The sequence below is a fragment of the Marmota flaviventris genome, chromosome 1 (assembly GCF_047511675.1).
Source record: "Marmota flaviventris isolate mMarFla1 chromosome 1, mMarFla1.hap1, whole genome shotgun sequence".
Classification (NCBI taxonomy): domain Eukaryota; kingdom Metazoa; phylum Chordata; class Mammalia; order Rodentia; family Sciuridae; genus Marmota; species Marmota flaviventris.
This window is the reverse complement of record NC_092498.1, coordinates 123,862,329-123,889,466: the sequence shown is the minus strand read 5'-3', so window position 1 is coordinate 123,889,466 and position 27,138 is coordinate 123,862,329. Positions and strand designations below refer to the sequence as shown.

At 51.7% G+C, this 27,138-nt stretch overlaps 3 protein-coding genes across 5 annotated transcripts in view; 2 read left to right on the top strand and 1 right to left on the bottom strand.

The window, feature by feature from the left end:
* Window positions 1-3,736, bottom strand: part of Pole (DNA polymerase epsilon, catalytic subunit) — a 46,517-nt gene extending 42,781 nt beyond the window's left edge. For both annotated transcript variants that reach the window (XM_027952016.2, XM_071615840.1), the window contains exons 1-2: window positions 3,653-3,736; window positions 55-196 (exon numbers count right to left, since the gene is read on the bottom strand). In XM_027952016.2, coding sequence (XP_027807817.2) covers window positions 55-196; window positions 3,653-3,714 — 204 coding nt within the window. In that variant the 5' untranslated portion in view covers window positions 3,715-3,736. The remainder of the gene's footprint in view (window positions 1-54; window positions 197-3,652) is intronic.
* A 345-nt stretch (window positions 3,737-4,081) lies between these two features.
* On the top strand, window positions 4,082-12,522 carry Pxmp2 (peroxisomal membrane protein 2). The gene is made up of 5 exons (XM_027951974.2): window positions 4,082-4,311; window positions 6,138-6,251; window positions 7,990-8,152; window positions 9,602-9,721; window positions 12,247-12,522. The coding sequence occupies exons 1-5, from the start codon at window positions 4,190-4,192 to the stop codon at window positions 12,310-12,312; spliced, it is 585 nt and encodes a 194-aa protein (XP_027807775.1). The 5' UTR covers window positions 4,082-4,189; the 3' UTR covers window positions 12,313-12,522.
* Window positions 12,523-15,421: 2,899 nt separating this feature from the next.
* On the top strand, window positions 15,422-24,603 carry Pgam5 (PGAM family member 5, mitochondrial serine/threonine protein phosphatase). Of its 2 annotated transcripts, none has more exons than XM_027951973.2 (6): window positions 15,422-15,629; window positions 18,969-19,147; window positions 20,403-20,528; window positions 20,643-20,731; window positions 20,836-20,966; window positions 23,568-24,603. In XM_027951973.2, the coding sequence occupies exons 1-6, from the start codon at window positions 15,439-15,441 to the stop codon at window positions 23,716-23,718; spliced, it is 867 nt and encodes a 288-aa protein (XP_027807774.1). In that variant the 5' UTR covers window positions 15,422-15,438; the 3' UTR covers window positions 23,719-24,603. The 2 variants fall into 2 exon arrangements, with proteins under 2 accessions (XP_027807774.1, XP_027807773.1); XM_027951972.3 differs by having other exon boundaries at window positions 20,833-20,966.
* Window positions 24,604-27,138: the final 2,535 nt, after the last annotated feature.

Sequence of the window (27,138 nt, the reverse complement as noted above, 5' to 3'; positions counted from 1 at the left end):
AAGATGCAGCCACCCGCCTGGGGAGGACAGGCTGAGGAAAATACAGGTGCTCACAGGGTGCATGTTGATGAGCCAGCCGGTCTTCTCACCAGGCTCCTTCAACCTCTCAAAACCAAATCGCAAGTCCATCTTATCTGTCCACTGGCTCCGCTCCAGGCGCTTAAGCGCAGAGACTGAGGAAGTGGGGCCATCATCGCTGAATGAAAGAAGAGAATCCAGGTCTCACCACTTATGACACTACCCACCCCACAATCCTCAACCCACTGAGCTAAGTGCTTCTGATTGGCACAGTATGTGCCAAGACTGCTCGAAAGGCTCACCAAGGGAGAAGCAGGACAACAGCAGGCTCCTCTAAACCTGTCTGACTTTGGAAAGAGAACACTAATCAAAACAGCAATCACAGCTGGATGCTCTATCTTATGTGATACTATAAACACATAAAAACCAGCACTGTATTCCTTATCCAAGAGAAATGAAAACCAATGTTCATACAAAAACAGTGTATGTGAATGTCCACATAATAGCCAAAACCGACAAATGACCCAGATATTCCTCCACAGGCAAGTTGTCAACTGTGGTTTATCCATATACGAATACACTCAGCAACAAATGGATTCGCACAATTTGGATGGATTGCAAGAGAATTATACTGCATGATTAAAAGCCAAACCCCCAATCACAAACGTCACTATTCCACTTATATAGGACTTTTGAAATAAAATTATAGGAATGGAAAGCAGATTAACAACCAACAAGCATGGGAGAATGGCTACAGTCATAAAAGGCAGCATGTAGAACTCTCCCGCACTGCTCCATGCTTGATCTGGGTGGTGGCCACATGGATATCCTATGACAAAACTGCATAAAATCAAGTGCACACACATACATCAGAGTGCATGTGAGGCTGAGGGGATGGGATCAGTGTTGATTCCCAGCTACGACACAAAACTCCTCATGTACAACAGTACCAGTGGAGAAATTTGGTTTTTATTATTTCTGATTGTATCTCAACATTAAAAGGTGTTTCTTTTTAAATATGCAAAAATGAGAGTAGAGATGCTGGCTTATGACTACTGAGATGAAAAAGATGCAGTGGACTCTAAGTACAGGAGAAAAGAGCAGTCCACCACTCGCTGAGAATCAAGCAAGGACCAGGATGAGACTCTGCACAGGGAGCCCAGGTGCTCATATTAAGTCTCTTAAAGCAGAGCCAACAGGGCACATATATGTAAAAGACTCCAGCTAAGAGCTTTTCCCTTTCCTATGAAAGATTATAATTCTGCTCTTTTGTTGCAATTCCTCTTGTCTAGGAAAAATTCCAGATTAACCATCTCTGAATTTTACTGATACCCTCCAACCATTTGCCAATTGATATGAACTAGGGTCACAAAAATACCTGCTGTGGCAAAATAAACTATACCTTAAAAAGGTATCATATCCTGTAAGGCACCTGACTCTAGAGGTCAGCAGTTAAATGTTGATAAAATGAGGATTTATTTTTCTGTGGGAGAGAAATGGTCTCCACTAACAAGGAAACTAATTTCTCAGCTCTATAGTAACAATGTATCAGCTTCAAACTTCCCACACCTTTCTCTGGTTCAGATCTTGTAATAAGTCTTAAGTCTTCATATAGACTTTATCATAAATCTTAAATACAGTACCTAATGAAGATTTTCAACCACCAGAACTATCAAACCCATTCTGATTCCAGAGCTGTTCCTGTCCCCAAATGTTCACAGTCTTTAGCTTCACAGAGTGATGACACCTGGATGAACCAGTACAATTTCAGTTTACCAATCTTTGAAATATAGCAATCCTTATGTTTATTAGCATTCTAACTTTCAAAAAAGCTAGTTTCACTGACACAGTGGTTCAGGAGGATAGAGCAAGAGAATCACAAATTCAAGGCCAGCTTCAGCAACATAGTGAGACCCAACCTCAAAAATAAATAAATAGGGCTGGGGATATAGCTTGGTGGTACAGTGTCTCCGGGTTCAATTTCCAGTATGTACACACATACAAAAAGCTAGTTTCCTCTGGGTAACACAGTTCTAAGACTCTGAAGCCTTTATAATTTTGACCAGAGGCCTATTTATTTCCTAATCTAAGCATGTTCTCCATTCTTCAAAGACAGAAGCAAAGGACCCAACACCCTGTTTCTTTTTAATGTGAATCAGCACTTTAAAAAGCAGTGAGGAGGGGCTGGGGATGTGGCTCAAGCGGTAGCACGCATGCCTGGCATGTGTGCGGCCCGGGTTCGATCCTCAGCACCACATACAAGCCTAAGCCCACACATAATTCATGCCCTTAATTATAACACCAGTTGTTAGCTTACAAACCAGTGGATATACAACTGTTTCTTCAGAACAAGCCTTCTTTTGTGTGAAGGTTATTACTTGGGTCACCTACATTTGAGAAAAGAATGACTACATTACAAGACTAAAAGCCTTACTTTTTTGTAAAGAATGATAACCACCATGGTAAGCAGATTAATGGCCCCATATGTCCTAATCCCCCAAATTTGTGTCTGCTACAGGAGGAAAGGGACTTTGCAGATATAGTTAAGGATCTGCAGGTAAGGATTACTCAGGTAATCACAAGGGTCCAGGGAGAGGGAACTAGAGAGAAACGGGAGATGGGACAATGCTGACTTTGAAGATTCAGGTAGCTAAGGCAGCCTCTGGAAACTGTGTAACAGGCAAGGAAACAGAATAGCTCCCAGAGCCTCCAGGTCTCCCAGCCTCTAGAATGATAAGACAACAAGTTCATACTGCTTCAGTCGGTGAGTGTAGGAGTGAGTGATACTCTGTTACGTCAGCGACAGGAAACAGCCCCATTCTACCCGTTGACTTTATCTCTACAACATCTGGATTCACCTTTAATCAAGAACACAGAAAAACTACCCGAGGCCTTGCTAGACAGCTTCAGGCTGAGGCCCAGATCTTTATCAAAACAAAGGCCGAGTGAAGCCTGCTCGTGGAGTGGTGGGGCTGGAAAGCTGCTCGCTCAGCTCGACCTTCTCTGGAACCCTTTCTCTAAACTGCGCGTGTCCCTTTTTATCCAGTCACAGGACAAAACCTGGAAAACGGGGGACCGTCACAAGGCAGCAAGTGCGATATTCGCTCGGCATCACTGACACTGTCATTCAGTTTTCACGGTGAGCCTTAGAAGAGGACCGTCTGTATGTTAAAAGGTTACTCCCTATACATCCACATTGCACAGAAGGGGCGAGGCGTCCTCTGACAGCCCTCGACCGGTGGGAACCCGCTCACCCAACAGCTCGGAGCAGCCAGGGCTCTGCGGAAATTGGAGGCGACCTTGGGGCTTTGTACAAAGGCTGGACGGCCTCCGCCTGTGTCGGCGGTGAACACAGCACCAAGCGCGCGTCGGAGCGGGGACGGCTGGCGGCAGGAAGAGCACTCCAGGGCCGGGACGCGGCTGGGCGCTGGCGCGCTGCACCCGTGAACCCAGGCGAACGCCGCTCCGCCCGAACCCGGGAAGGCGCGGGCGGCAAGCACCTCTGGGGCTCTCCACCCGCGAGCTGCCGCTCTGGTCCCGCGCCCGCCTGGGGCCAGCGGCCTCCCCAGCCACGCCCCCGCCCGCTCAGCCGCCGCTCCCGCGGGCGCCCCGGGAGCAGGACCCTGGCCCTCACCGGCTGGCCTCTCCGTCCGCGCCCGGCTCCGCGCGCCGCAGCCCGCTGTTCCTCAGAACCATCACAACGCTCGCGGAACTCCTCAGCCTCCGGGACGAATTTGGCGCGTTCCCACCGGCTCTCGCGAGATACAGGAAGCACCGGCCGTCCAATCAGACGCCTCGCCTGAAGGGCGGCGCTCCAATCGGCGACCGTTCCGTCGGAGCCGAGGCTCGCGCGTGCGCAGGCGCGCTGCATTGGGGAAGGGATCCGGAGGCGGGCGGCTGACGTCCGCGCAGAGGCCCCGCCCTGCTCCGCCCTGAGGGGCTCCAATCCGCAACGGCGCCTGGGGGGACGGTGCATTGCCAGGGACCGCGGAAAAGTGTGCGGAGGTGCGCGCTGCGCACAGCAGTGTGGGTGCCGGGCCGCGCTGCGGGTCGCGGTGAGTCGGGAAATGTCAGGCTGTCCCCGCCCCGCCTCCTCGACCCCGGGCCCCAGGTCCAGCGCCCGACTGCCCTGCGGTCGGGTCGGCCGGGGCTGCGCGCAGCGGGGACGGTGATGGCGCCTGCGGCGTCCAGGCTGCGGTCCGAGGCCGCGCTCGGGTCGCTCCCTCGGCGCGCGCTCACCCAGTACCTGCTGCTGCTGCGGCTCTACCCGGTGCTCACCAAGGCGGCCAGCAGGTGGGCGTGCTGCAGGAGGGGTCGTCGGAGAGGGGAGAGAGGGGCTGCAGGGCAAGAGAGGCAGGCAGAGGGGAGGAGAAGGGGGCGCAGGGGAAAGGAAGTTGGCGGAAGGGAGGGCCACTCCGCAGCACAGAGCTGCGCTGACCATTCTGCAGCCCGTGGGCGCCCAGGGCAAAAGCCGCAGGCGTCAAGGTGACCCCACTGCCCTGTTTGAGCAGAAGCAAGGGGCGGCCTGCAGGTTGGGTCCTGAGCGAGGTCGTCGCCCCTCCAGGTGTAGACCAGAGCCTTCTGGAGGGACCTCCCCATCAAAAGACTGTTGCCAGCACGACAGAGCTGGCAAGCTCTGCCCTTTCTTTGAGTATTCAAGTTTTTATGAGTCAGTCCTTCTTTCTTGGGTTTACTAATTTTGTAGGGTTGTTCTCTTTGTTTTATTAATTCAGCCTTTCATAAATGCATAGCGTGCTTCGTGTGTGCTGGGCAAAAAGTTGCGTTCAAAACAGGTGCAGAAGTTCCCCCTCTCCCAGAACTACAAAGAACTAGAGAAACAGCAGATAAATACATGACCTAGAACGGTCAGGGAAGTTTTTCCTGCAGAAGTAACATTGAACGGGCTGCAGAGACATGAAGCAATAGCTCTGGGGGCAGAGGGCACACCAGGAGGAAGGTGCTGGGGGTAGTGCAGGTGCAGGTTGCAGTGGGAAGGTAGATAGGTGAGAAAAGAGGGGAGCCTGAGGGCTGCGCAGCAGATCAGTGGTAGAGCACCTCTGGTTCTTTCCCCAGTACTGGGGTAGGGGTGTCTGTAAGTCCACACTAAGAATTTTGGATTTGTGCGTGTGTGTCTGGTACCAGGGATTGAACCTAGAGGCATTCTGCCAGTGACTTGCACCTCCACCCTTTTAAAATATAAAATTTTGAGATACCATTTTGTTAAGTTGCCTAGATTAGCCTTGAATTTGTGATTCTCCTGCCTCAGCCTCCCCAGTGCTAGGATTACAGGTGTGTACCACTGTGCCCAACTAAAATTTTGGATTTTGTAGCTTTCAGGAAGCAGCTATGAACTCCAGCCTCAGAAGGTGTGACTAGGCCTTTTTCTACCTTCTTTATTGAAATTTTTATTGCAGTGATGTAGATTTGCACATACTTGTAAGAAACAACACAGATATCTCTAGTACCCTTTGGAAACTTTCCCCCTGCAGCTCTGGGGATTGAACACAGAGGCACTTAACCACTGAGCTATATCCCAGTCCTTTTATTTTTTATTTTGAGACAAAAGTCTTGCCAAGTTGCCAAGGCTGGCCTTGAATGTGGGATCCTCTTGTCTCAGCCTCCTGAGTTGCTGGGATTACAGTTGTGCACCACTGTACCCAGATGGAAATGTTTTCAAAACCATAATACAGTATCACATCCAGAATGTTGGCATACTCTTGACCCACAAATGATCAGATATTCTGTTTTTCTTGTGTTCGTCTGTGTGTGTTGAGTTCTTGAAGTTTTACCACGTGTGTGGGATTATATGGTATGTATTTTGACACCACAGTCAAAATACAGAGCAATGTCACCTTCCTGACTCCCAGGATGGTGGTGTTGTGTACATGGTCCACAGCACGACCCGGATATTGGCTTTGGTGTGTCCAGTGCTGGAGCTCATGGATCACACGTGTGGAGCGAGGCCGAGCTGCCTCCACACTCTGACCTGGGGCTCTGGCAGCTGCCTGATGAGGATCCAGTGTCTGTCCGCAGTGTGGTCCGGCAGCCTTCCAGCTCCGCGAAGGAAAGGCGTGTCTCTGTGGGAGTGCTCTTGTTTTCTCATTCCTATCTGTCCACAGTGGCGCTCTGTTGGCACTTGGCAATGTCCTGGCCCAGATGATTGAGAAGAAGAGGAAAAAAGAAGACTCTCAAAATCTGGACGTCAGTGGGCCTCTCAGATATGCAGTTTATGGGTGAGGGCCACAGCGGGGCCGGCTGACCCAGCTAGCCAAGCACAGCAGAGACGGGCTGCAGCACCATGGTGGTGGAATTGCCTGACGCTGACAGCCATTGGGGCAAAGAGTTGGAAATCTGTGTGGCTTGTGCACTGTGTGTATGCACGTTAGTTTTTTGTTCTTTTCTGGTGTTGGGGATCTGACCAGAGTCTCACATATTCTAGACCATGCTCTGCCACTGAACTCCAGCTCTAGCCCCAAACAGTTTTTATGGAACTTTTGTTGAGAAACAGTTTTTATGGAACTTTTGCTGTGTTTCCCAAGCTCTCCTGTGGCTTAATCCTCTTGCCTCATCCCCCTGAGTAGCTGAGATTGCAGGCACATGCTGCTGCTGAGGTGTAGTTCTTAATTTGAATTGCATTTTGAGGGGGACAGGTATCTTGACCTCTCTGAGATGGACCCGTAGGCACATGACTTACCTCAACCTAGAGTCAGATTTCAGTAATCCAAAGATGCTGCCAGCAACCTAGTTGAGCTCACAAAGAGGAAACAGCTCAGAGGGAATGAGTCAGTTTCTGTTGTTTTTACAGCTCCACCAGAAAACAAATGTTGTATCTTGAAGAATGCCCAGGTTGTGAACCACTTTCTGAATCACAGAGACACAAAGATTCAGGACTTTTTTTTTTAACATTTATTTTTCAGTTTTCGGTGGACACAACATCTTCATTTTATTTTTGTGTGGTACTGAGGATCGAACCCAGCACCCCGCGCATGCCAGGCGAGCGTGTAACTGCTTGAGCCACATCCCCACCCCCTTTTGTTTTGTTTTGTTTTGTTTGCGGGGGTCAGGGGGGATTGAGACAGGGTCTTACTGGCTCCAAATTTTTAGTTCAGATGATCTCTTGGCCTCATCCTCCAGAGTATCTGGAACTACGGGTACCTGTCACTGTGCCCAGCTAGGAGTTTTAACAGCTTAGTCTACCTTGAGCTTTTGGACCAACATCAGTTTTGTAGATGAATTATTTTGAAGTCTTTTCCAGTCTGTGGGCATACCACCCTGAACGTATGTGACCTTGGCTGAATGCTTTCCAACCGAAGCATCTTTTTTGTGTGCATGGTGCTGGGAGGAACCTACAGACTTATGCACATGAGACAAGCACTCTCCTAGCCTGTAGAGTAACTTTTTTAAAAAAAATATGTTTATTTTTTAATTTTAGGTGGACACAATATATTTTATTTTTATGTGGTGCTGAGGATCGAACCCAGTGCCTCACGCATGCCAGGAGAGCACGCTACCGCTTGAGCCACATCCGCAGCCCAAGAGTAACTTTTTAAAAATCTGTAATTCAGGGCTGGGGATATGGCTCAAGCGGTAGCGCGCTCGCCTGGCATGTGTGCGGCCTGGGTTCGATCCTCAGCACCACATACAAAGATGTTGTGTCTGCCGAAAACTAAAAAATAAATATTAAAAAAAAAAATCTGTAATTCACAATCTTTTTATACTTGCAAGCATGCTAGCATGAGTCATTTTCCTGTGAGGCTCAAATGGATTCCCCTAGACAGCAGTGCGCAAGAAGAACAGCTGGGAGGTAGCGTCCCAGGTACTTCAGTGTGCTCTCTGAGCAGCCCTGCTGTAGACCATGTGACACCCTGCAATGGGGGGGCATAGGACCTGGGATGGATCTGGGGTGAGGCCCAGCCTTCCTGGCTGTGGGCAGGCAGAAGTTCCGCCTGCTCACGCCGCCTTGGACCTCAGGTTCTTTATCACAGGCCCACTGAGCCACTACTTCTACCTGCTCATGGACCACTGGATCCCTCCCGGGGCGCCCTGGGCAGGCATCAGGAGGCTCCTCTTGGACCGCCTGGTCTTCGCACCTGCCTTCCTGCTGCTGTTCTTCCTCGTCATGAACCTGTTGGAGGTGGGTGTCTCCCGAGCACCTGCCAGGGCTCACTTGAGCACAGGGACCAGACATCCCTGGGTAGCTCATGGGCCGTGGGCTTCTTACTGGGCTCAACCTGGAAGTGTGCACTTTCCTCTGTGAGTGTAGGAAGCAGGCCACAGTAGGGCTGGCACTGCTGCTGGTCCCCAGTGAGCTCCCAGGCACACTGGCTCTCCACATCAGCTGTCATAGGCACCTCATGACTCCTGTGCGTGCACTGCTGCTTGGACCTGCTGTCAGGGCTCGTCATGGGTGCTGACAGAAGCTGTCATTCAACTGTACCGCAGGGTATTTTCCAAATGTGTTGGCAACTGTATTTCAGTATGATTGGTTCCTTTCTGGTCCTGTGTATTTATTTATTTATTTATTTGTAGTTGTAGATGGACAGGATGCCTTTATTTTATTTATTTTTGTATGTGGTGCTAAGGATTTAACCCAGTGCCTCATACGTGCTAGGCAAGTGCTCTGCCACTGATCCCCAGCCCCTTATATATTTTATTATTTTCTTAATATTTATTTTCTTCAATTTATTGGGGCTGTGTGTGTGTGTATATGTGTGTGTGAGGCGGGGAGAGGGGGAGGGAGGGAGGGAGATTGGGAATTAAACCTAGGGCCTCATGCATGCTAGACAAACTCCCTACCACTGAGCTACATCCCCAGCCCTTTCCTAAAATTTTATTTTGAGACAGGGTCTCACTAACTTACCAGGCTGGCCTCCAGTTTACAGTCTTCCACCTCAGCCTCCTGAGTGCTGGGGTCACCAGTGTGTGACAAACTCCTGACAAGGTTTTCTTGGGGATGCCTCAACTCTGGTGGTTATTTATTTTGGAAAGAATTCACAGTGTAGCCTTAAGTAGAAGTTCTGTTGCTGGAACCATGGAGTGAACCACTGTCAGACCAAGTCCAAGGGCTGTGAGGGTGAGACGGGCCCCTGCTGTGTGGGTGTAGCCTGCCACCCTGTCAGGACTGAGGATGTCCAGCTGGTTGGCTGGCTGGCTGTAGCTGTGTCCACACACAAACAGAACAGAGCCACTCAGTATGGTTTTAAAAGATCATTGCCAAGCCGGACATGGTAGTGCCCATCCGTAATCCCAGCTGCTTGGGAAGCTAAGGCAAGAGGAGCGCATGTCTGAGGCCAGCCTGGGCAATTCAGCAAGATGCTGTCCTAAAATGAAAAATAAAATTTAAAAAGGCTGGGGATGTATCTCAGTGGGAATTGCCCCTGGATTGAATCCTCAGTATCAGAACTTGGTCAACCAATAAGTAAGGAGGGGGCAGCAGCATGGTGGTAGAGCACCTGCTTGGTCTGCATGAGGCCTGGGGTCCCACCAATAGTGCTGGGTGGGACACAGTCATTGCCATTCAGGTGCCCAGGCTGTGGCTCCCTGGATGGCTAGCTGCTCACCTCTGCCTCTGCCCTCCTTGCAGGGGAAGGATGCTGAGACCTTAGCCACCAAGATGAGGAGTGGCTTCTGGCCTGCCCTGAGGATGAACTGGCGAGTATGGACACCCCTGCAGTTTGTCAACATCAACTATGTGCCCCTGCAGGTGAGGGGCACCTGCCACAAGCGCTTTCCCTCCACCCATCTTGTGTGCCTTCAGCAAGCCATGCTTTCTCTCCAGCCACATTTCGCCCCTATTCCAGGTTCCTTGGCCATCCTTGGGTGGTATCTGCCAGATGTTGTGTTTGGCCTCAGAGCTTTGAAGCCACAGGGGGCCTCCCAAGGGGTCCTTGTGCCCCATCCACTGTCAGTTCGGCAGGAGGCATTTGGTTAAGCAGCCACCTAGGAGGCACTCACAGACTGGGCTCCACCCCTGCTGTTGGGGGAGAGAGGTCCAGCTCAGAACCCCCTTGGGAAAGAGCTCCAAAGGGTGAGGGGAGAGGGAGGCAGGCCCGCACACCTGCCACACACAGAGTACCTGCACCTGGCATACACACAGATACCTGCCCCTGACACACACACACACACACACACACACACGCACAGAGATACCTGTACCTGACATATACACACATACACACACACACACACACACAGATACCTGCACCTGCCACACACACACATAGATACCTGTACCTGACATATACACACATAGAGAATACCTGCACCTGGCATGCGCGCACACACACACACACAGAGAACCTGCACCTGGCATACACACACACAGAGAACCTGCACCTGGCATACACACAGAGTACCTGCACCTGCCACACACACGCACACACAGATACCTGTACCTGACACACACAGATACCTGTACCTGACACACATACACACAGAGTACCTGCACCTGGCGTGCGCACACATACACACTCAGAGTACCTGCATCTGGCGCGCACGTGCACGCGCGCGCACACACACACACATACACAGTACCTACACCTGCCACACACACATACCACACTACACTATGGCGCCACACCTATCTTGTATATCACACAGACACTACATGTAAAAGCAGTACCTCCACACACACACACACATCTGCATGCAGCACATGTGTGCACACCCACATGCATGGACATGAACACACTCCAAGAGTTAAAAGGAAAGTGGGGAGGGGCTGGGGTTGTGGCTCAGCGGTAGAGCACTCATCTAGCACATGCGAGGCCCTGAGTTCGATCCTCAGCACCACATAAAAATAAATAAATAAAGATATTGTGTCCAACTAAAAAAAAATAAATATTAAAAATAAAAAAGGAAAGTGGGAGCTGGTGCACATCCATAGTTCAGCCACTCAGGAGGCTGAGGCAGGAGGATCGCAAGTGTGATATCATCCTGAACAACCTAGTGAGACCCTGTCTCAAAATAAAAAAGGGCTGGGGCTGCGGCTCAGTGGTAGAGTGCTTGCCTAGCATATGCAAGGCCCGGGGTCAGTCCCTGGTACCACAAAGAACAAAACCAAACAACCCTATACCAAGGGCAGGAAGTGACATGGCAGGGCTGGTTAGACAGAGCAGGGGTTTCCTGGAAATCAGGAAAGCAGCAACTGAGCATTGTTCAGCTTTGACAGTGAGCCTTATCAGTGACTTTCCCAAGAGCAACTCCAGGACTGGATGGGGGCCGAAACCAAACTGTTTCAAACTGAAGAGTGACTAGGAATTGTAGAGGAAACCAGAAAGTTCTCAAGAAGCTTGTAAAGGGGTGGGGGAAGCAGGGGGCTGGCTGTAGAGGGGTCGAGCCTTGGAGATGTGCCCACATTTGGTGCAGCTGTGGCTGCTTTGGGGTGGGCGGACATATGTGCAGAGGGTTCCCTGGAGGCGGAGGGGATGGGGTCCTCAAGTAGGTGCTTAGGCGGGGCCCTTCCTCGGGCGACAGTGGGAGCAGGACTCCGTCTGAGCAGAGGCAGTGGGCTGGGCATTTGGGAGAGTGAAGGAGGGAGTTGGGCACTGTCAAGACTGGGCGAGTGAGCTGCCTAGAGAAGGGGACTCTTGGCAGAGGCTGAATATCCCCCTGGCCTGGGCCTGGGCCAGCCCCTGGGGAGGTGTGAAGGCCAGGGTCAGAGGCTTTCTGGGAAGTACAGCAAGAGGGAACTGTGCTGTGGCTTGGGGTCCTCAGGCACTCTGGGGAGGCAGGCTGAGAAGGGAGAGGGCAGGCCTCCAAGGCAGGAAGAGGACAGACAGCAGCGCTCCTACAGCCAGGCCAGTGCTGGGAGGCTGTAGCAGTCTTCACACTAGGTGGTTGCAGGAGGGTGCTTGGGGGAAGGAAGCTGTTGAGCCAGCACAGACGGTACCAACCGAGTGCCCTGCAGCTCAGTCCAGGGCTGTGGTGATGAGCCTGGTAGCGGCACCTGACCAAGGCTATTTCAGGGGGCGTCTAGGAGTAGGAACAGGACAGAGGGAGGTGAGAGCAGAGACAGGCCGTAGCACAGGGCAGTACTAGGTGAGTAGCTAAGCTGGTGTTCAGATGTCTGTCACTGCCTGTTTGCCATAGCTGTGACATTGTCCTCTCCTCTGCCGGCCCCAGTGCAGGACTTGACAGATGACCACCTGGCCGGCAGTGGTCAGGTGACCTCTGTCCACTGAGTGGCTGTTGCTAGGTGTTGTCACGGCCTGACTGTTCTCTTTGCAGTTCCGGGTGCTCTTTGCCAACCTGGCAGCTCTGGTATGGTACGTCTATCTGGCCTCTCTGGGGTAGTGACGCTGGCCTGGGGAGGACATCAGGTGCATCTGGACAGGGGAGAGCAGAGCCCAGCCAGGACGTCTTCTGACTTTAAATCATGTGATTTGAGATGCCTCAGAATTGTGATTGGAGAAACAGAAGTCTCTAAATGTAAGAGTGCTGTGTCTCAGAGGTGGCCTCATTGCCTGGACCAAGAGGTTGCAATAAACAGAGATGATCAGCTGCTTCCCTGGTGTGGTGCCGGGTTTCGGTTCTCGTGACTAAAAGGCTCAGGGGTCACTCTAGTTAAACTGGGCTAACTGGGCTGCACGAAATAACCACCCAAGAGACACAAATACCTTTTTCTTTGGGGTTGCTGTGACGGCTCCTCTGACCTTAAGGGTCCACAGAAAGAGAGAGAGAGAGCACACGCTGACCCCTTTTATTGAGGAAAAGCTATTCAAATGAGGCAAGGGGTCAGGTTTCAGGGGGCTGAGTCTATCTTCATGATGTCCACTGTCAGCAGGTTGACTGACACCTGGGTAGGCCACACCCAAGGGCACAGTAAGAGGAGGGGACACACACAAGGCATTTCCATGGAAGATTCTATCCTAAACGGGGCAAGGGGTTATATTACAAAGGAACAGATGAGCATAGCTTCACCCATGGGGCTGTAGCAAGACACACCCATTTCTGTGACTGAGCGCCTCAGCATCCAGCTGGGGAGTGTAACTCAGTCACCCATAAATTTGGCCTCCCACAGTGTGGTTTCTCAGAGGACAGGTCACTGGGGTTTCCCTCTGTGATGTGGTGCATGCACAACACATAGCTTGCTGTCAAAGCACACAACTCAGTGGCCCAAAATGTGGCCAGTATTATGTGGCCACTGCTGACCCTTCCAGGACTCTCACCTTCCCAAGGTGAAGCTCTACCCCATGAACACCAGCCCTGTCCCTGGGCCCCCGCCATCCCACTGTCAGTTTGAGTGACGGTGCCTCCTGCAGCAGCATCACAGGGCACTTGGCTTCATGACTGGCTCAGTCGCCTCCATAATATCTGCCGTGGTCTGAATGTGTCCCCTCAGAATTCAAGTGGAAGCTTAACCCTGCTGGGGGGCTGTTAAGAGTGGGGTTTAGGGAGTGGTCAAGCCCCTTGTGAGTGCCATATGGGACAGTGCTGCAGAGTGCTCAGCACAACTAGGACAGGTAAAAGGGCAGCAGGCAGTCAAGGCAGTGACCCTCCAGAAGGCTTCTCTAAATGTACAGCTACTCCGTGAATTAACCTGTAGCAACATTCCAAAAATCCCAGCTACTCCTTTGTCTCAGAGCATCAGAAAAAGGAAAAGAGGGACAGACCTGAGTGAAGCCTACAAGGGAAAGCCTCAAGGGCACAGTTAGAAGGTCATGGGCCAAACCAATAGTCTGGGCACTTTTCCAATGCCTGATTAACAGTAGTCCTAAGTGGACATTATATCCTGCTGGCTGCTGGCACTCACACCCTTGTGGTGTGGCTACCTGTTGCTGTCCTCTGCTGCATGGGCTGTAACCCCACTGGCCGTTACAGCAGCAGAGGCAAAGAATGTAGTTGCCTGTCCAACTGGTTTCAGCGGCACCATCTTGGAAGCAAAGAGTTGTGATTGGTAACTCTACCCTGGGCTTCCCAGCCTCCAGAACTATGAGAAATACTCTATCAAATACCCAGCCTGTGGTATTTCATTATCAAGGCTCATCCATGTTAGTAGCATTTTAAGAATGTCCTTCCTTTTTAAGGCTGAATGTTCATTTCAGTGTGTGTGGATATCATGTCCTGTTTACTTTTGTTAGTGGACATTCAGATTGTCTTCAGCTGTTGGCTGCTGTACTCCTGCTATGAACACCAGAGTACGGTATCTGCTCATGTGCCTGCTTACCCTCAATTTCGGAGAACTGTTCTTTTGGTTCAAAATACATCAGGGTGGGGTGGGGCAGTTGCTGAAGGAAGTTTAGAGTATTTGCAAGAGTAACAGGTGCTCCTGCAATTGATAAAGACCTTGATGATCACACTACTTCCTGTCTTGGCAGAGTGTACATTCAGTTCTAGAGTTTGGCTGGGAGGAGTGGCACTCGCCTGTGAACCCAGCTCTCTGGAAAGCTGAGAGAGGAGGACCACTTGAGCCCATGAGTTTGAGGCCAGGCTGGGCAACATAGCAGCAAGACCCACTCCCCACCTCTCAAAAAAAAGTCCAGTTCCCAATTTTAGGTGCAAGCCGTGGCACCAACATTTGTTGAGGGAGTTACTGTGCTGGAGCTCATGCTGATCCTACGAAAATCCCATAAAGTAGGCATCACTCTTTGTTTTCATTTCACAAATGGGGAAACTGAGGGAAGACCCGCTAATAGGTGAATCCTGGATTCAGATGCAGGATTCTCTGCCACCACTTTCACATATGGGTTCTCAGGATGTCAGGGTGAAGCCAGGAAAAAAGAAAAAATTTGGGGTAGTATTTTTTTAAAGTAATGCAAATTCATACTCTTGGGTTTCTGGCTTATCACGGCCTGCTTTCACTCGGTTCATTTCACACACGTTTACCCGGAGCTGCCAGGCACACAGGAAAGCAGGGAGCGAGGCTGTTAGTGTCCCCACGTGGACATTTACCAGGGATACGGAAAATATGTAAAGGTGGTCACACGGACTGGACACGGTTTAAAGAGAAAGAGAAGCACTTTTATTATCCTCAGTTCTGGGTACCTTGACAAATAATATTTTAGTTGTATTTTTGGACAAAATGAACCCATACAAAGGTCCATGAAGCTGCACTGTTCTGCCAGGGCAAAGCCCCGGGACGCACGCTGCTCGCCCTCCGCCTGCAGCGAGGCGGGCGCCGGCGCCTTCCCAGGCTGAGGGTCGCTCCGCGGTCTCCAGAGCAACTGCCGCCAGCAGGGCGGTGTCGGACGGCGGGGGCGTGAAAGGACCTCCGCCGCTCGCGTCAGGAACCGGCGGAGTCGGACCGCGCAAGGGCCGCGGCCGCCTTCCTTGCACACCCCCGGGTCTGCTCTCCCCCACCGCCGCGGTCGCCGCGCCCTCCCAGCGGCCCCCGCGGCCGGGGCGGGGCTTCAGTCAGCGGAGCGGGCGCGCGCGGAAGCGTGTCCCTCGCGGCGCGCCGTGGGCGGCGCGGACGGCGGCATGGCGTTCCGGCAGGCGTTGCAGCTGGCGGCCTGCGGGCTGGCCGGGGGCTCGGCCGCCGTGCTCTTCTCGGCCGTGGCGGTGGGCAAGCCGCGCACCAGCGGGGACTCGGAGCCGCGGGCGGCGGAGGCGCCGGCCTGGGCGGGGGGCGCGCGGCCGTGCCGGGGCGTCTGGGACCCCAACTGGGACAGGTGCGCGGGGCCGGCGGGCGGCGGGCTTCCTTCCCCTCGCCCCCGGCGCGAGGCGGCGTGTGGGCGCCCGACAGGTGGACGTCGGCCCGGGTCTGTGCCCGGGGCGGCGGTGCCGGTGCCCGTGCCCGGGGTGCCGGGTTCCGTGCCCGGGGTGCCGGGTCCGTACCTGGGGCGGCTGTGCCCGAGGTGCCAGGGTCCGTGCCCGGGTGCCGGGGTCCGTGCCCGGGGCGGTCGTGCCCGGGGTGCCGGGACGGCCGTTCCCTGGGCGTCGGAATCCGTGCCCGGGGTCTGTGTGCCATAGCAGCTGTGTCTGGAGTGACAGCGTCCTGTGTTAGGATGGCTGTGACTAGTGGTCCTGAGGGTCCGAGTGTGAGGATGACCGTGCTGGTGCCTGAGGGCTAGTGAGCAAGGAGGGTCCACCCCGCTGAGGGTCCATTTGCTAGGAGGAAGCCAGAGTAAACCAGGCGCTTCTTGGATCTGGTCAGTGCTGTGGCCATCATCTACTTGTCGTTATTGAGCCTTTGAAATGCTCCTGTGATTACACAAGGATTTTTAGTTTTATTTAATGTCAATATAAATTTAAAACCCAAAGCAGTGCAGTTTTTCAATATTTGGTTGAAATAACAGTACTTTTAGTATATTGAATTAAATAAAGTGTATTAGTCAATTTCACTTGTTTCTCTTCACTTTTTTAAAAGCCTTTATTTATTTATTTATGTGTGATGCTGAGGATCAAACCCAGTGCCTCAGACATGATAGGCAAGCGCTCTACCACTGAGCCACAACCCCAGCCTCTCTTTATTCTTTTAATGCTGCTACTGGACAACTTAAAATTACATATGCTGCTGGGTTCTATTTCTACTAGAGAGACTGCTTTAGAGGCAGGGATTGGTTATTGTGGGATTTACCCAGTTCCAGTTAAACCTCCTAGGTACCTGCAGCTGTTATCTCTACACTGACACTTAGAAATTGGGCACAGAGGTAATATCATATCCCTAGTTGTATCAGGAATTTCATAGTTATTTTTTTAACCTTTAATTTTATTTATTGGTACTGGGGAATGAACCCAGGGGTGCTTTACCACTGATCTACAACCCCAGACCATTTATTTATTTGCTTATTTAAAAATTTGTTTTCTAAATATTTATTTTTTAGTTGTAGTTTGACACAATACCTTCATTCCATTCATCTCTTTTTATGTGGTGCTGAGGATCGAACCCAGGGCCCTGCATGTACTAGGTGAGCGCTCTACACTGAGCCACATCCCAGCCCCTTATTTTTTATTTTTTATTTTGAGATAAGGCCTCACTAAATTGCTGAGGCTGGCCTTGAACTTGTGATACTCCTGTCTCAGCCTCCAAAGTTGCTGGGATTCTAGACATGTGCCCCTGTGCCTGGCTAATCTTTAATTAAAACACAAACTTATTTTGGAATATTTTACATAATAAAAAAGTTGCAAATAGAATCCTTTTATATCCCACATCTAATTTCCTGTTCTTAACGTTTTAATACTAAGTATGGTAGATTTATCACAATTAATAAGTCTATCCTGATCATTAATAATGGAAGTCTGTGCTTTGTTGAGATAACCTTAGTTTTGCTTTCTGTTCCCAGGTCCCACATGGCAGTTGGTTCTTGGTGTCCCTGGGCTCCTGTTAACTTTGTAGCTTCTCAGACTTCCTTTCATGATGGTGGGGAGGTTTCATGGTGGTCCCTCAGTTGGCGTTTGTCTGATGTTTCTCTTGTGGTTAGACTGTAGTAATTCTCTTTTTTATTTTTTTGTTTGCTTTTGGTATTGGGGATTTAACCCAGGGTCACTTAACCACTGAGCCACATCCACCACCCTTTTTATTTTGAGACAAGGTCTCTCTGAGTTGCTTAGGCCCTTGCTAAGTTGCTGAGGCCATTCTTGAAGTTGTGATCCTCCTGCCTCAGCTCCTGAGCTGCTGGGATCATAGGCATACGCCACCATGCCTAACTCATTCGCTTTAAAAAATCAGAAGAGTGTTCTGAATTTCTCAGGACTTTTAAAGGAAAACATTCACTCTGAGGTCAAAGAACTTGTTTGAAATTAACCTAAAGTTGAGTCCAGCCTTATTTGATTGCAGCAAGGCTCCCTGTTTGCTTGCCATGCTAGACTTCTGGGTGGGGAGATGGGGAAGTCATTGAGCTTGGGGATGGAAGGGCTGGTGGCAGGCAGGGATGCGCAGCACCGTGAAGGTAATATGTAGGGGGCTTGTCTCTTGTGCCCCCACCCCCATACCAGGATATCCCAGAGCTTTGCATGGATAAGTCTCAGGCTCCCCAGTGCCTTCTAACATACCTCTGCTTGGTGTGTGACCAGCACCCCAAGTTAACCCTGCCCAAATGATCCTTGAGTCATGAGGGTCAGTGGCCCTCCAGACCTTCCTCTCCCACCACAGTCTCTACCAGGTAGATTCTGGCCAAGTTCCCTGCCCCCCACATTTAACCTTTAGTACTTTTAGTTCCATGACCCCTACCCCCCAAGTGCCAGTTGATAGCCACTACCCCACTTAAATCAGATAAAGTATGCTTAGATGCAATTATAATTTAATTTAAATTACAGTTGACCTGTGGATACCAAAATCTATGGAAATTCAAATTCCTATGTAAAATGGTGTAGTGTTTGATACAAATGTGCTTTAAATCATACCTAGGTTACTTACAACACCCAATACAGCATGGACCTCATGTAAGTAGTTGTCATGCTATATTGCTTAGGAAACAGTGATAAGAAAAAGAGCCTGCACATGTCCAGTACAGGAGCATCGTCTTCCAAACGTGCCCTTCTGGTGCTGACCGCGGATACCGAAGACTCAGGGGCCACTTGTACTTTGAATTTAAACAGCCCACAGCTAATGGCCTTGGTCAGACAGTGCAGTCCTAGCCTGCAGGCCCCCCTGCACCGCACATGGCTCCCCTTTCTAACACTGGCCCTGAGTCCTCCTGTCCATGGCCTGCTCATCCTCACTGGGCCACACCTTGCAGGAAGGCTCTCCCAGGCACAGAACAGGCCTGGCTACAGCTGTGAGGTGGACGGGGTGTGCAGGCGTTACCCCCAGCTGCCTTGGCTTCTCTGGAGAAGTCACTGTCTTGGCAGAGTTCTCACAGGGGTCTGTAACAGAGGCCACAGCACATGCTGTCGTATCTTTTTTAAAAAATATTTATTTTTTAGTTCTAGTCGGACACAATACCTTTCTTTTTATTTACTTATTTATATGTGGTGCCGAGGATCAAACCCAAGGTCTCACACTTGCTAGGCCAGCACTCTACCACTGAGCCACAACCCCAGCCCAGCCATCGTATCTTTAATACTAGGCGAGAGCCACTCTCTCTGGTCAACCTGCGGAAGAGGAACGTGGAATCTGGAGAGGAGGAGCAGGCGTCCAGGCTGGACCACTACAGGGCGAAGGCCACAAGGCACATCTTCCTCATCAGGCATTCCCAGTACCACATGGACGGCTGCCTGGAAAAGGACCGCACTTTGACCCCACTAGGTATGTGCCTAGGTCTTTTGCCCAGCTGATCCCCATGGTCAGCCTTGAGGGTGTTGGGGCATGGGTCCCCTTGAACCTTCAGGGACCACTAGCCCAGACTTTGACATCATCATTACCTGTGATTTTCAGCTGAACTTGGACAGGAGACAGGCTTCTTAATGTGCCTGTGCCAGAACATACAGGGCTGAGGTTGGCTCATTGTCACGGCGCTTGCCCAACATGGGGGAGTCCCTGGTTCCATCCCTAGCACTGAAGGAAACACTCAAGCAAATACCGTGGTGTCTTGATGCATGAGGTCAGGCCCAGTTCCCAGTCCAGCAAGGCTTATGCTCTTGTTGCTCCAGAAGTGGCGCCTCTTACACTCTGTGCCAGGCTCACGGCCCAGCCTGCAGACATCTGCCCAGCACCTGCAGGCTGTCCACAGCATCTGGGTGGCTTGCTGGGCAGCAGTGTCTCGTGCCTACAGGTGCACCTGTGGAGAAATCCTGGAAATGGAGATGCAAGGGGTGTGGGGAGAGTCTAGACTCAACCTTTGTAGAGGAAGGGTCTCTCTGTGTTGCCCAGGCTGACCCTGAATGCCTGGGCTCCAGCGATCCTCCCACTTCAGCTTCTCCAGTAGCTGGCCCTGCAGACACTGTTCTTGTGCCTGGCTGAGCTTAGTCTGAACAGTTCCTCTGTTTGGATGGGGTCTCCCCATCTGTGCTCATATGGAAAAATTTGATAGTGAAAGGGTTTTCTGGCCTGCTCTCCTGCTCTTGTGAAGACTGCTCCTTCCCTGAAACACTGTACAGACAGGAAGGGAAGCGCCAAGTGCAGAGGTCTCTGCATCTGACAGAGACTGACTTCCTGGCGATTTCCAGCCAGATGCTAAAATACATTTAAAAGAAAGCACCTATATTTGGAGCTGCTTGGTGCTCAGTGATACTGAATCCTCAGTGCGTATGTATTGGCCACCAGGGTGTCACACGGCCGGTGGCTATCATGGTGCTCTACGCTGTGTGGACTTGGTTGAGGCAGAGTAAATCCTGCCTGGACTCCAACAGTGGGGCACATCTGCTCCTTACTGCTAATAGACTGAGGTGTATTTTTCTGCATGGGGTTGAGGACAGTTGAATTGATGATCTTATTGGCATTGCTCATTGAGGCCCTAACCCCTGCTAGGCCCAGGACCGTGGGGGGCATGTGATCCTATGTGGGTGTCACTGGCTAAAGGAGGGATCAAGGTATGTGTGGTTCTGGGGTATTTGCCTTCAAGGTCGGGAACAAGCTGAACTCACGGGGCTCCGACTTGCCAGCCTGGGGTTGAAGTTTAGTAAAATCATCCATTCCTCCATGACCCGTGCGGTGGAGACCACAGACATCATCAGCAAGCACCTGCCAGGTAAGTGTGGGCCAGGGGCCTCTGCACAGGACCAGTGCAGCCTGGGGTGTATGCTGCCCACAGGGGAGGGCCCAGGGTGGCTCCTGGAGTGGACAACACTGTGCTCCTCCTCAGGCGTCTCCAGAGTCAGCACAGACCTGCTGCGGGAAGGTGCACCCATCGAGCCCGACCCTCCTGTGTCTCACTGGAAGCCAGAGGCTGTGGTAAAGACACTGCCCCATGGGTCACTGGGGCAAGGGCTGGGCGTACCTTCTGATAGCCACCTCGCCTTGCTTCCCCCTGATGGTCCTCACTTTGCCCCCAGCAGTATTACGAAGATGGTGCCCGGATCGAGGCTGCTTTCCGGAACTACATCCACAGGGCAGATGCCAAGCAAGAGGAGGACAGCTATGAAATCTTCATATGCCATGCCAATGTTATCCGCTACATTGTCTGCAGGTAGGCACTGCCTGGCCCACAGGGCTGGAGGGTGTAGACCTAGAGAAAAGCCCAGACCACAACCCGTCCCTTCCCTTTGCCGCCTGCCATCTCTGTGGGTGTGTGGCTGCCCCTCTGTCTCCTCTGGGAGCTTCCGGGCCTTGTCACACAGCTGGAGAGTCCTGGTCAGCTCTCTGGTGGAAAACATCTGTGAGGTGGGGTTTCTCTGATTGTTTTGGCAGAACAGCACAGGTGGACGGGGCCCTGGTGTCAGAGGGTCTTCTGGGTGGACAGGTAGAGCTGCCGTGGTCAGGGTACTGTATGCTGGGCTTCCAACCCTTTGGTGTTGGAGAGATACCTGGGACTGTGCAAAAACCCTGTTTCCCCTCAAGCTGGTGCCAGCGTCTGGGAGGGTCTAAGGGGACCCTGGCAACAGTCACCAAGACCAGCTCGGAGGGGATTCTGCTTCCTGCACTCTTTGTTCCTCCCTGAACACCTTCTGAGGGCTGCGCCTCTTCCTTGGGTGTGTTGAATTGTTTGTTTCTTCTCTCTTGCCTTTGAGGGGCTGGAGATAGAGCCCGGGGGCTTGAACACCTAGGCCACCGGGCCATTTCCCAACACTGTGACTGCCCGTGCCGGTGTCTGCTCTCTGGGTCGTGAACTGTGACTGTGCTGGTCACAAGTGCGACTTGTTTGCTGCTCAGGCTGCTCTGCGGGGTCACCTGTGTTTTGGACCTTCCCTACACTCTGGTACCATGGAATATTCTGGGCTTGTATGTTTGGGTTTTTCCCCCCCCTGATTCTGGGGATTGAACCCAGGGGCACTCTACCACTGAACTACATCACCAGGCCTTGTTATTTTTTTATTTTGAGACAGGGTCTTGCTAAGTTACCAAGGGTCTCACTAAATTGCTGAAACTGGCCTCAAACTTGGAATCCTCCTGCCTTAGCCTCCTGAGTCACTGGGATTATAGGTGTGTGCCACTGCACCTGGCATGACTCATGTATTGTATTGGTCTTAGCTCTGGAATCAGCCTGTTTTCCATGAATGCCAGAGCAGCGTCTATGTGCCCCTTGATGGGAAGGCTCTTGCACTTCAAATATGTAAAAGGACTGACCAAATTTCAGTAGAGTGCAGACTTTGAGAAGCAGTGGAAGCCTGTCTCCACCCGTGGACCCACTAGAAAACATTCAGCAGGGCTTCCGTCACCAAGGACTGCCTCTCCTCTGCACCCAGAGTCTGGTCAGTGGTACTGTCTGGAGTGAGGCGGTCTCTCTTCCTGTCTGTGGTATATCCACAGGGCTGTGGTGACCCATCTGCTTAGGCATCCCATATGTGGTCCAGCTAGAAGCCCAAGGATGGTGGGGGATCCCCAGAGTCAGAGAGTGCCCCCCCCCCCCCCCCCCCCCCGCAACGCACAAAGCTGTCGGGGAGTTGGGATCCTCCCCTGGCTCATGGTGGCAGGAAGGGATGCGGCTGGTGGCAGGGTGTTGTGCTCAACCTGCAGCAAGAACAAGGTTCCCGGGATGGCCCGTCCCCTGTCTGCTGGACCTGTGTCGTGCACTTCCTGCCTGTGATCAGGCCATTCTGGTACTCTGTGTGCTCCTGTTGACACCACATTATCTTGTGAACCCTGACAGTTATGGGAGGTGACCCTGATGCCAGGATGCACCAGAAGCCCCGTGAATGGAGTTCCCCAGGGCAGTCAGGGCGGCCACGTAGTCACGTGGTCTCCACTGTGCTGTCTATAGGAGCATGCCCTGCAAACTATGAGGGGTGATACTGAGAGGATTTTAAAAAGCAGCATGGAGCCACAGTGGTGCACGACTGAAATCTCAGGAGGTTGGAGCTGGAGGATCAAAAGTTCAAGGCCAGTCAGCAACTTAGACCCTTTTTTTTTTCCTTAATGTTTTTATTAGTTGTTGATTGTCCTTTATTTATTTACTTATATGTAGTGCTAAGGATTGAATCCAGTGCCTCACACATGCTAGGCAAGTGCTGAACCACTGAGCCCCAGCCCCAGCTAGACCCTTATAGCTCAGTGGAGAGGCATCTTGGGTTTCAATCCCCCGTATTAAAACAAGGAAAAAAAAAAAAAAAAAACACATTCACCAAACCCGCAGCAGAAAAATGTCACCATGTCCACTGGGTTTGAGGATCAGATTGGCTTCTGAAGCATGAAGGACATTTGGTGACTCAAGGAAGATGTGATACTGAGCTTCTTAGCAAGTGTTTTTTGTTCCTAATAAGCACTTTTAAGGGCATGAAAATGCTACAGGGTTGTGGATTGCACCTCCATCCCCTGGCACAAAACATTGAATTTTATGAGAAATGGATCTAGTATACTTTGTCCTCTCACTTGTTACATTGTAAAGAAGAAATGAAATTGCATGCCCTGCAAGGAACTTGTTTGTGCTGATCACACAGCTTGAGTCTGGTGGAGCCCTGGTGGATCCAGGGGCCCTTTCCTCTGAGCACCCTCGAGGGACCAGCTCCCCCTCCAAGGGACCAGCTGAAGTGTCTGCTCTGCTCTGGTGCTCCAGGGTCTGGGCCTTGCCTGTCCCTCAGGGCACTGGCCCCCTCTGCATGAGCTTCCTCTGGCATGTTCTTTCTTCCCGCAGAGCGCTGCAGTTCCCTCCAGAAGGCTGGCTCCGTCTCTCCCTCAACAATGGCAGCATCACCCACCTCGTGATCCGACCGGATGGCCGAGTAGCACTCAGGACCCTTGGGGACACGGGGTTCATGCCCCCCAACAAGATCACCCGGTCTTGAGGGCCCCTCTGGGACTCCACCTTTCTCTGCGTGCAGCCTGGTTCAGCCTTCCCTCTTGTTCCTTGTCCAGGCTGCAGTGCAGCTTTGAGGAAGAGGCTGTGGGAACATCTCAGATGCTGGGGACACTTGTGTCTGGCCCACTGAAAGGGAGACCTTCAGGCCAGACAGCCTGACTTCCTTCCTTTGGCCTGCCAGGACAGCCCCATGGGTGTGGGGTGAGGACTTTCTCAGGCAAGAGGACAGCCTGTGCTGGGCTTTGAATAAGCCCTGTTTGCCATCCCTCTGGACCACCATGGCAGGCCTGCATGGGTGGCCACAGCAGCAAGTGACTCTGGGCTCCGCCCAAGCTGGTGCAGCAGGACAAGCTTTCTAAACAACTCATTTCATTCACATGTTCTTATTCTGAAAAGCCTTTGTCACTTCAGTGTTCGTCAATTAAAACCTATTCCTCATTTGGGTTCTTGCTTTGAAAACCAATTTCTCACCAGAGTGAGAGATCCTGACGCTGTAGGATCTAAAGGCACAGGGACTGGCCAGCCGCACAGTGGATTTGGGTGAGAGAGGAAGTGAGTCTGGAGTGCCATGTCCAGGGGCTGGCCACACCAGGCAGAGACTGCGGGCTTGTGATGGCCAGGCAGGGAAGATACCCAGGGCTGACATCTCCATCCTAGTCTGCTCCTGGCCACAGTTCATCTTCTGGGCTTGTGGGTTAACATTTGGACATGATATGCCTACCCCAAATATCTGTTAATTCAACAAAAGCAGTCCAGTTTTTACGAAGTGCTCACGAACACTTTCAGTAATCAATACAATGAATTGGGATATTTGATCCATTTCTCTGGCCTCTTTGGAAATAACTACATAATAAAATTTTAAAAGTACAAATCGTGATTGTTTTAAAGAAAACGGGAAACCTGTGCCGGGACACAGCAGTGGCGTCACTAGAAATCCCTTTCGATGGGCGCTTGTCTGTCCTCAGCCTGGGTACCTCAGCGTCCTGCCACTCCGAGGCAGGGCCGCACTAGGGCCCGCCTGTGCGGAACTTGGCGCAGGACGTGTGTGTCGCCGGGACGCAGGGCTGCGGGGAAGCCTCCGCTTTTGCACACGCCCTGCTTGGATGCCTAGTCCATTCCGAGGTGCAGTCTCCTCCCTGGACCTCGGAGCCGGCAAATGGGAACCAGACACAGTTCAGGGTGGTGGCAGGCCAGGGTCTCCTCCTCCACACTAGCCACACCTCGCCTCAACTCACCCGGTTCGGCTCTGACCTGGCCCTTCACCTCCGCCTCACTCCGCCCTTGCCCTTCACCTCCGCTCTGCTCCTCACTTTTGGGTCGCGCAGAGTCCATCTCATATGGAGATGGAGGACCTGGGATTCTGAGTAGCCTGGAGCAGAGGAGCTGGAATGAGACCTTGGTAGAAAGACTTAGAAGGACGTAAGTCACTGGATGACCAGAAGAGCTAGCAATCTGCAGATGCTCCTGCAAGAAATCCCCAGAATGAAAACTGCTGACCTTACATTTGAAGTCAAAGATGTGAAACGGCTTCAGGTTTTGTCTGGAAAGTTATGCCCCTTTCTAGGAGCTCGCAGCGATTGTGCCCTGTATGAAGCTTCGTTGTTGTTCGCTTTTTTCCCTTTGGTACCAGTGGTTGAACTCAGGATTAACCACTGAGCACGTACCCAGACATTTTTTGATTTTATTTAGAGACAGGGCCTCGCTAAGTTGCTGAGGGCAGTTGTGACCTCGCAGTCCCGAGCCGCCGCCATCACAGGCGGGCGCCACCATATAAATTCCCAGCAGACTTTCTTCTCCACCGTTCCTTGTGTTTGCTGTTCGGAGTGGTCTTCCCCGCTCGCCTTCTCAGTGGTAAGGACCGGGCCTCAGTCCTGGCGGTGGGGATGGCTGCTGGCTCCGCGTAGCAGGGTAACTCCTGAAGGCTGGATATGGAGAAGGCAGAGGGGCAGGGCGCCAGAGTCTCTACAGCATCCACACCCACGGAGGGACCTCACCATTTGGATGGCTTCATTCCAGGGTCTCTAGGACACTGACGTGGGAACCAGCTATTTGTTCCTCTCATGCTGGGGACAGAAGCCATGCCCCTGGCTCGGGATGGATGGGGATTTCTTAAACAGTGGGAACAGCAGTCCCTCTATCTGAAACAAAACTTGCACGACCTGATGGAACTGGACTGAGATGGCAGCTGGTACCCCAGGACTGCTCAAGTGGATGCTTCAAGTGACGCCCACACTAGGCCCTGATCAGTCCTTGTCCAAGAAAGCTGTGAATGTTTCTGGAGAGACCTATCATCATTCAAAAGGATCTGGCTATGGTCCCTGCCAGCGCAGAGGGCACTTGTTTTAGTGGCACCTGAGCTTGCTTTTCCCCTGAAAAGAGGAGTGGGGACTTGTTCTGGATTCCACCCACCCACCTCTTTGTGGGGAGTATCTTACATCATCATCTTCAAACCGAAGACTTCCCGGAGCCATCCTTCAACTGTGCAAGAACTAAAAACAACATGGAAGATGTTAGGCCGGAAAGTCTGGTACCTGGGAACTCCCAGCAGAACTCCTGCTGGTTTGAGACTGCCCAGTACATGTGGCTTCCTATCTAGCTCCGAGTTCAGCACTGCACTGGAGATGGGTGACAAGCTGGAGCCACATAGCCTCCTGGAGATGGGTGTAGCTTGCCAAGATGCCAATCAACCTGTTTGCTGCAAGTCCCGTCTTTGATGTGCTCCCTTAAATAAAAGACCAGAGCCATTTTTCAGTTGTTTAGTTCCAGAGCCTATGTGGACTGGAGGACCTATTAGGCGCTCCGTCTCCTTTAAACCTTTTTTCCTGGCTCTCTTATTCTTTACTAATCATTCTCTGGTGGCTCACACCTACCCTGATGGGGTGCCAGCTGTCCTGTGATAGAAGATTACATGCCATCTCACAAAAAGAGGCCTCCCACTGCCAAATGCAGCTATAAAGTTTGTGCTACTTTGATACCAGTGTTTCTTACAACTGTGTAAGTAAAGAAAGGGGAAGAAAAAGGCAAATAAGCTGGGCATAGTGGTGTGTGCCCATAGTCCCAGCACTGTGGAGGCCAACGTGGGAGAACTGCTTGAGTCCAGCAGTTCCAGAGGCCAGCTGGGCACTACATGGAGACCCCATCTTAAAACAAAACCAAAAGACCCCAAATGATAATCCCAACTAAATCAATCCCTCAGGTAAATGTACTGTTTCATCAAAACACTGCTCAAAGTTTCACTAAAAAACATTCTGCCCAGCCACAGGTGAGAGATCTTTTGAAGGCATGGTGTAAAAATAAACTTACTTCATTTAGTAGTTTTTTAAAAGGACACAAGATCACCCAGGAAACAAAGCATTTACTGAGGATAGGTTCAAACAAATGGAGAAATAGTCAAAGGGGCCTCCTA

Coding starts and splice junctions, on each gene's coding strand:
- Pxmp2 (XM_027951974.2), top strand. CDS start 4,190: ATGGCGCCTGCGGCGTCCAGGCTGCGGTCCGAGGCCGCGCTCGGGTCG. Junction 8,153..9,601: donor TCGTCATGAACCTGTTGGAG/GTGGGTGTCTCC, acceptor CCCTCCTTGCAG/GGGAAGGATGCTGAGACCTT. Junction 9,722..12,246: donor TCAACTATGTGCCCCTGCAG/GTGAGGGGCACC, acceptor TTCTCTTTGCAG/TTCCGGGTGCTCTTTGCCAA.
- Pgam5 (XM_027951972.3), top strand. CDS start 15,439: ATGGCGTTCCGGCAGGCGTTGCAGCTGGCGGCCTGCGGGCTGGCCGGG. Junction 19,148..20,402: donor CCGCACTTTGACCCCACTAG/GTATGTGCCTAG, acceptor TTTGCCTTCAAG/GTCGGGAACAAGCTGAACTC. Junction 20,967..23,567: donor ATCCGCTACATTGTCTGCAG/GTAGGCACTGCC, acceptor TTCTTCCCGCAG/AGCGCTGCAGTTCCCTCCAG.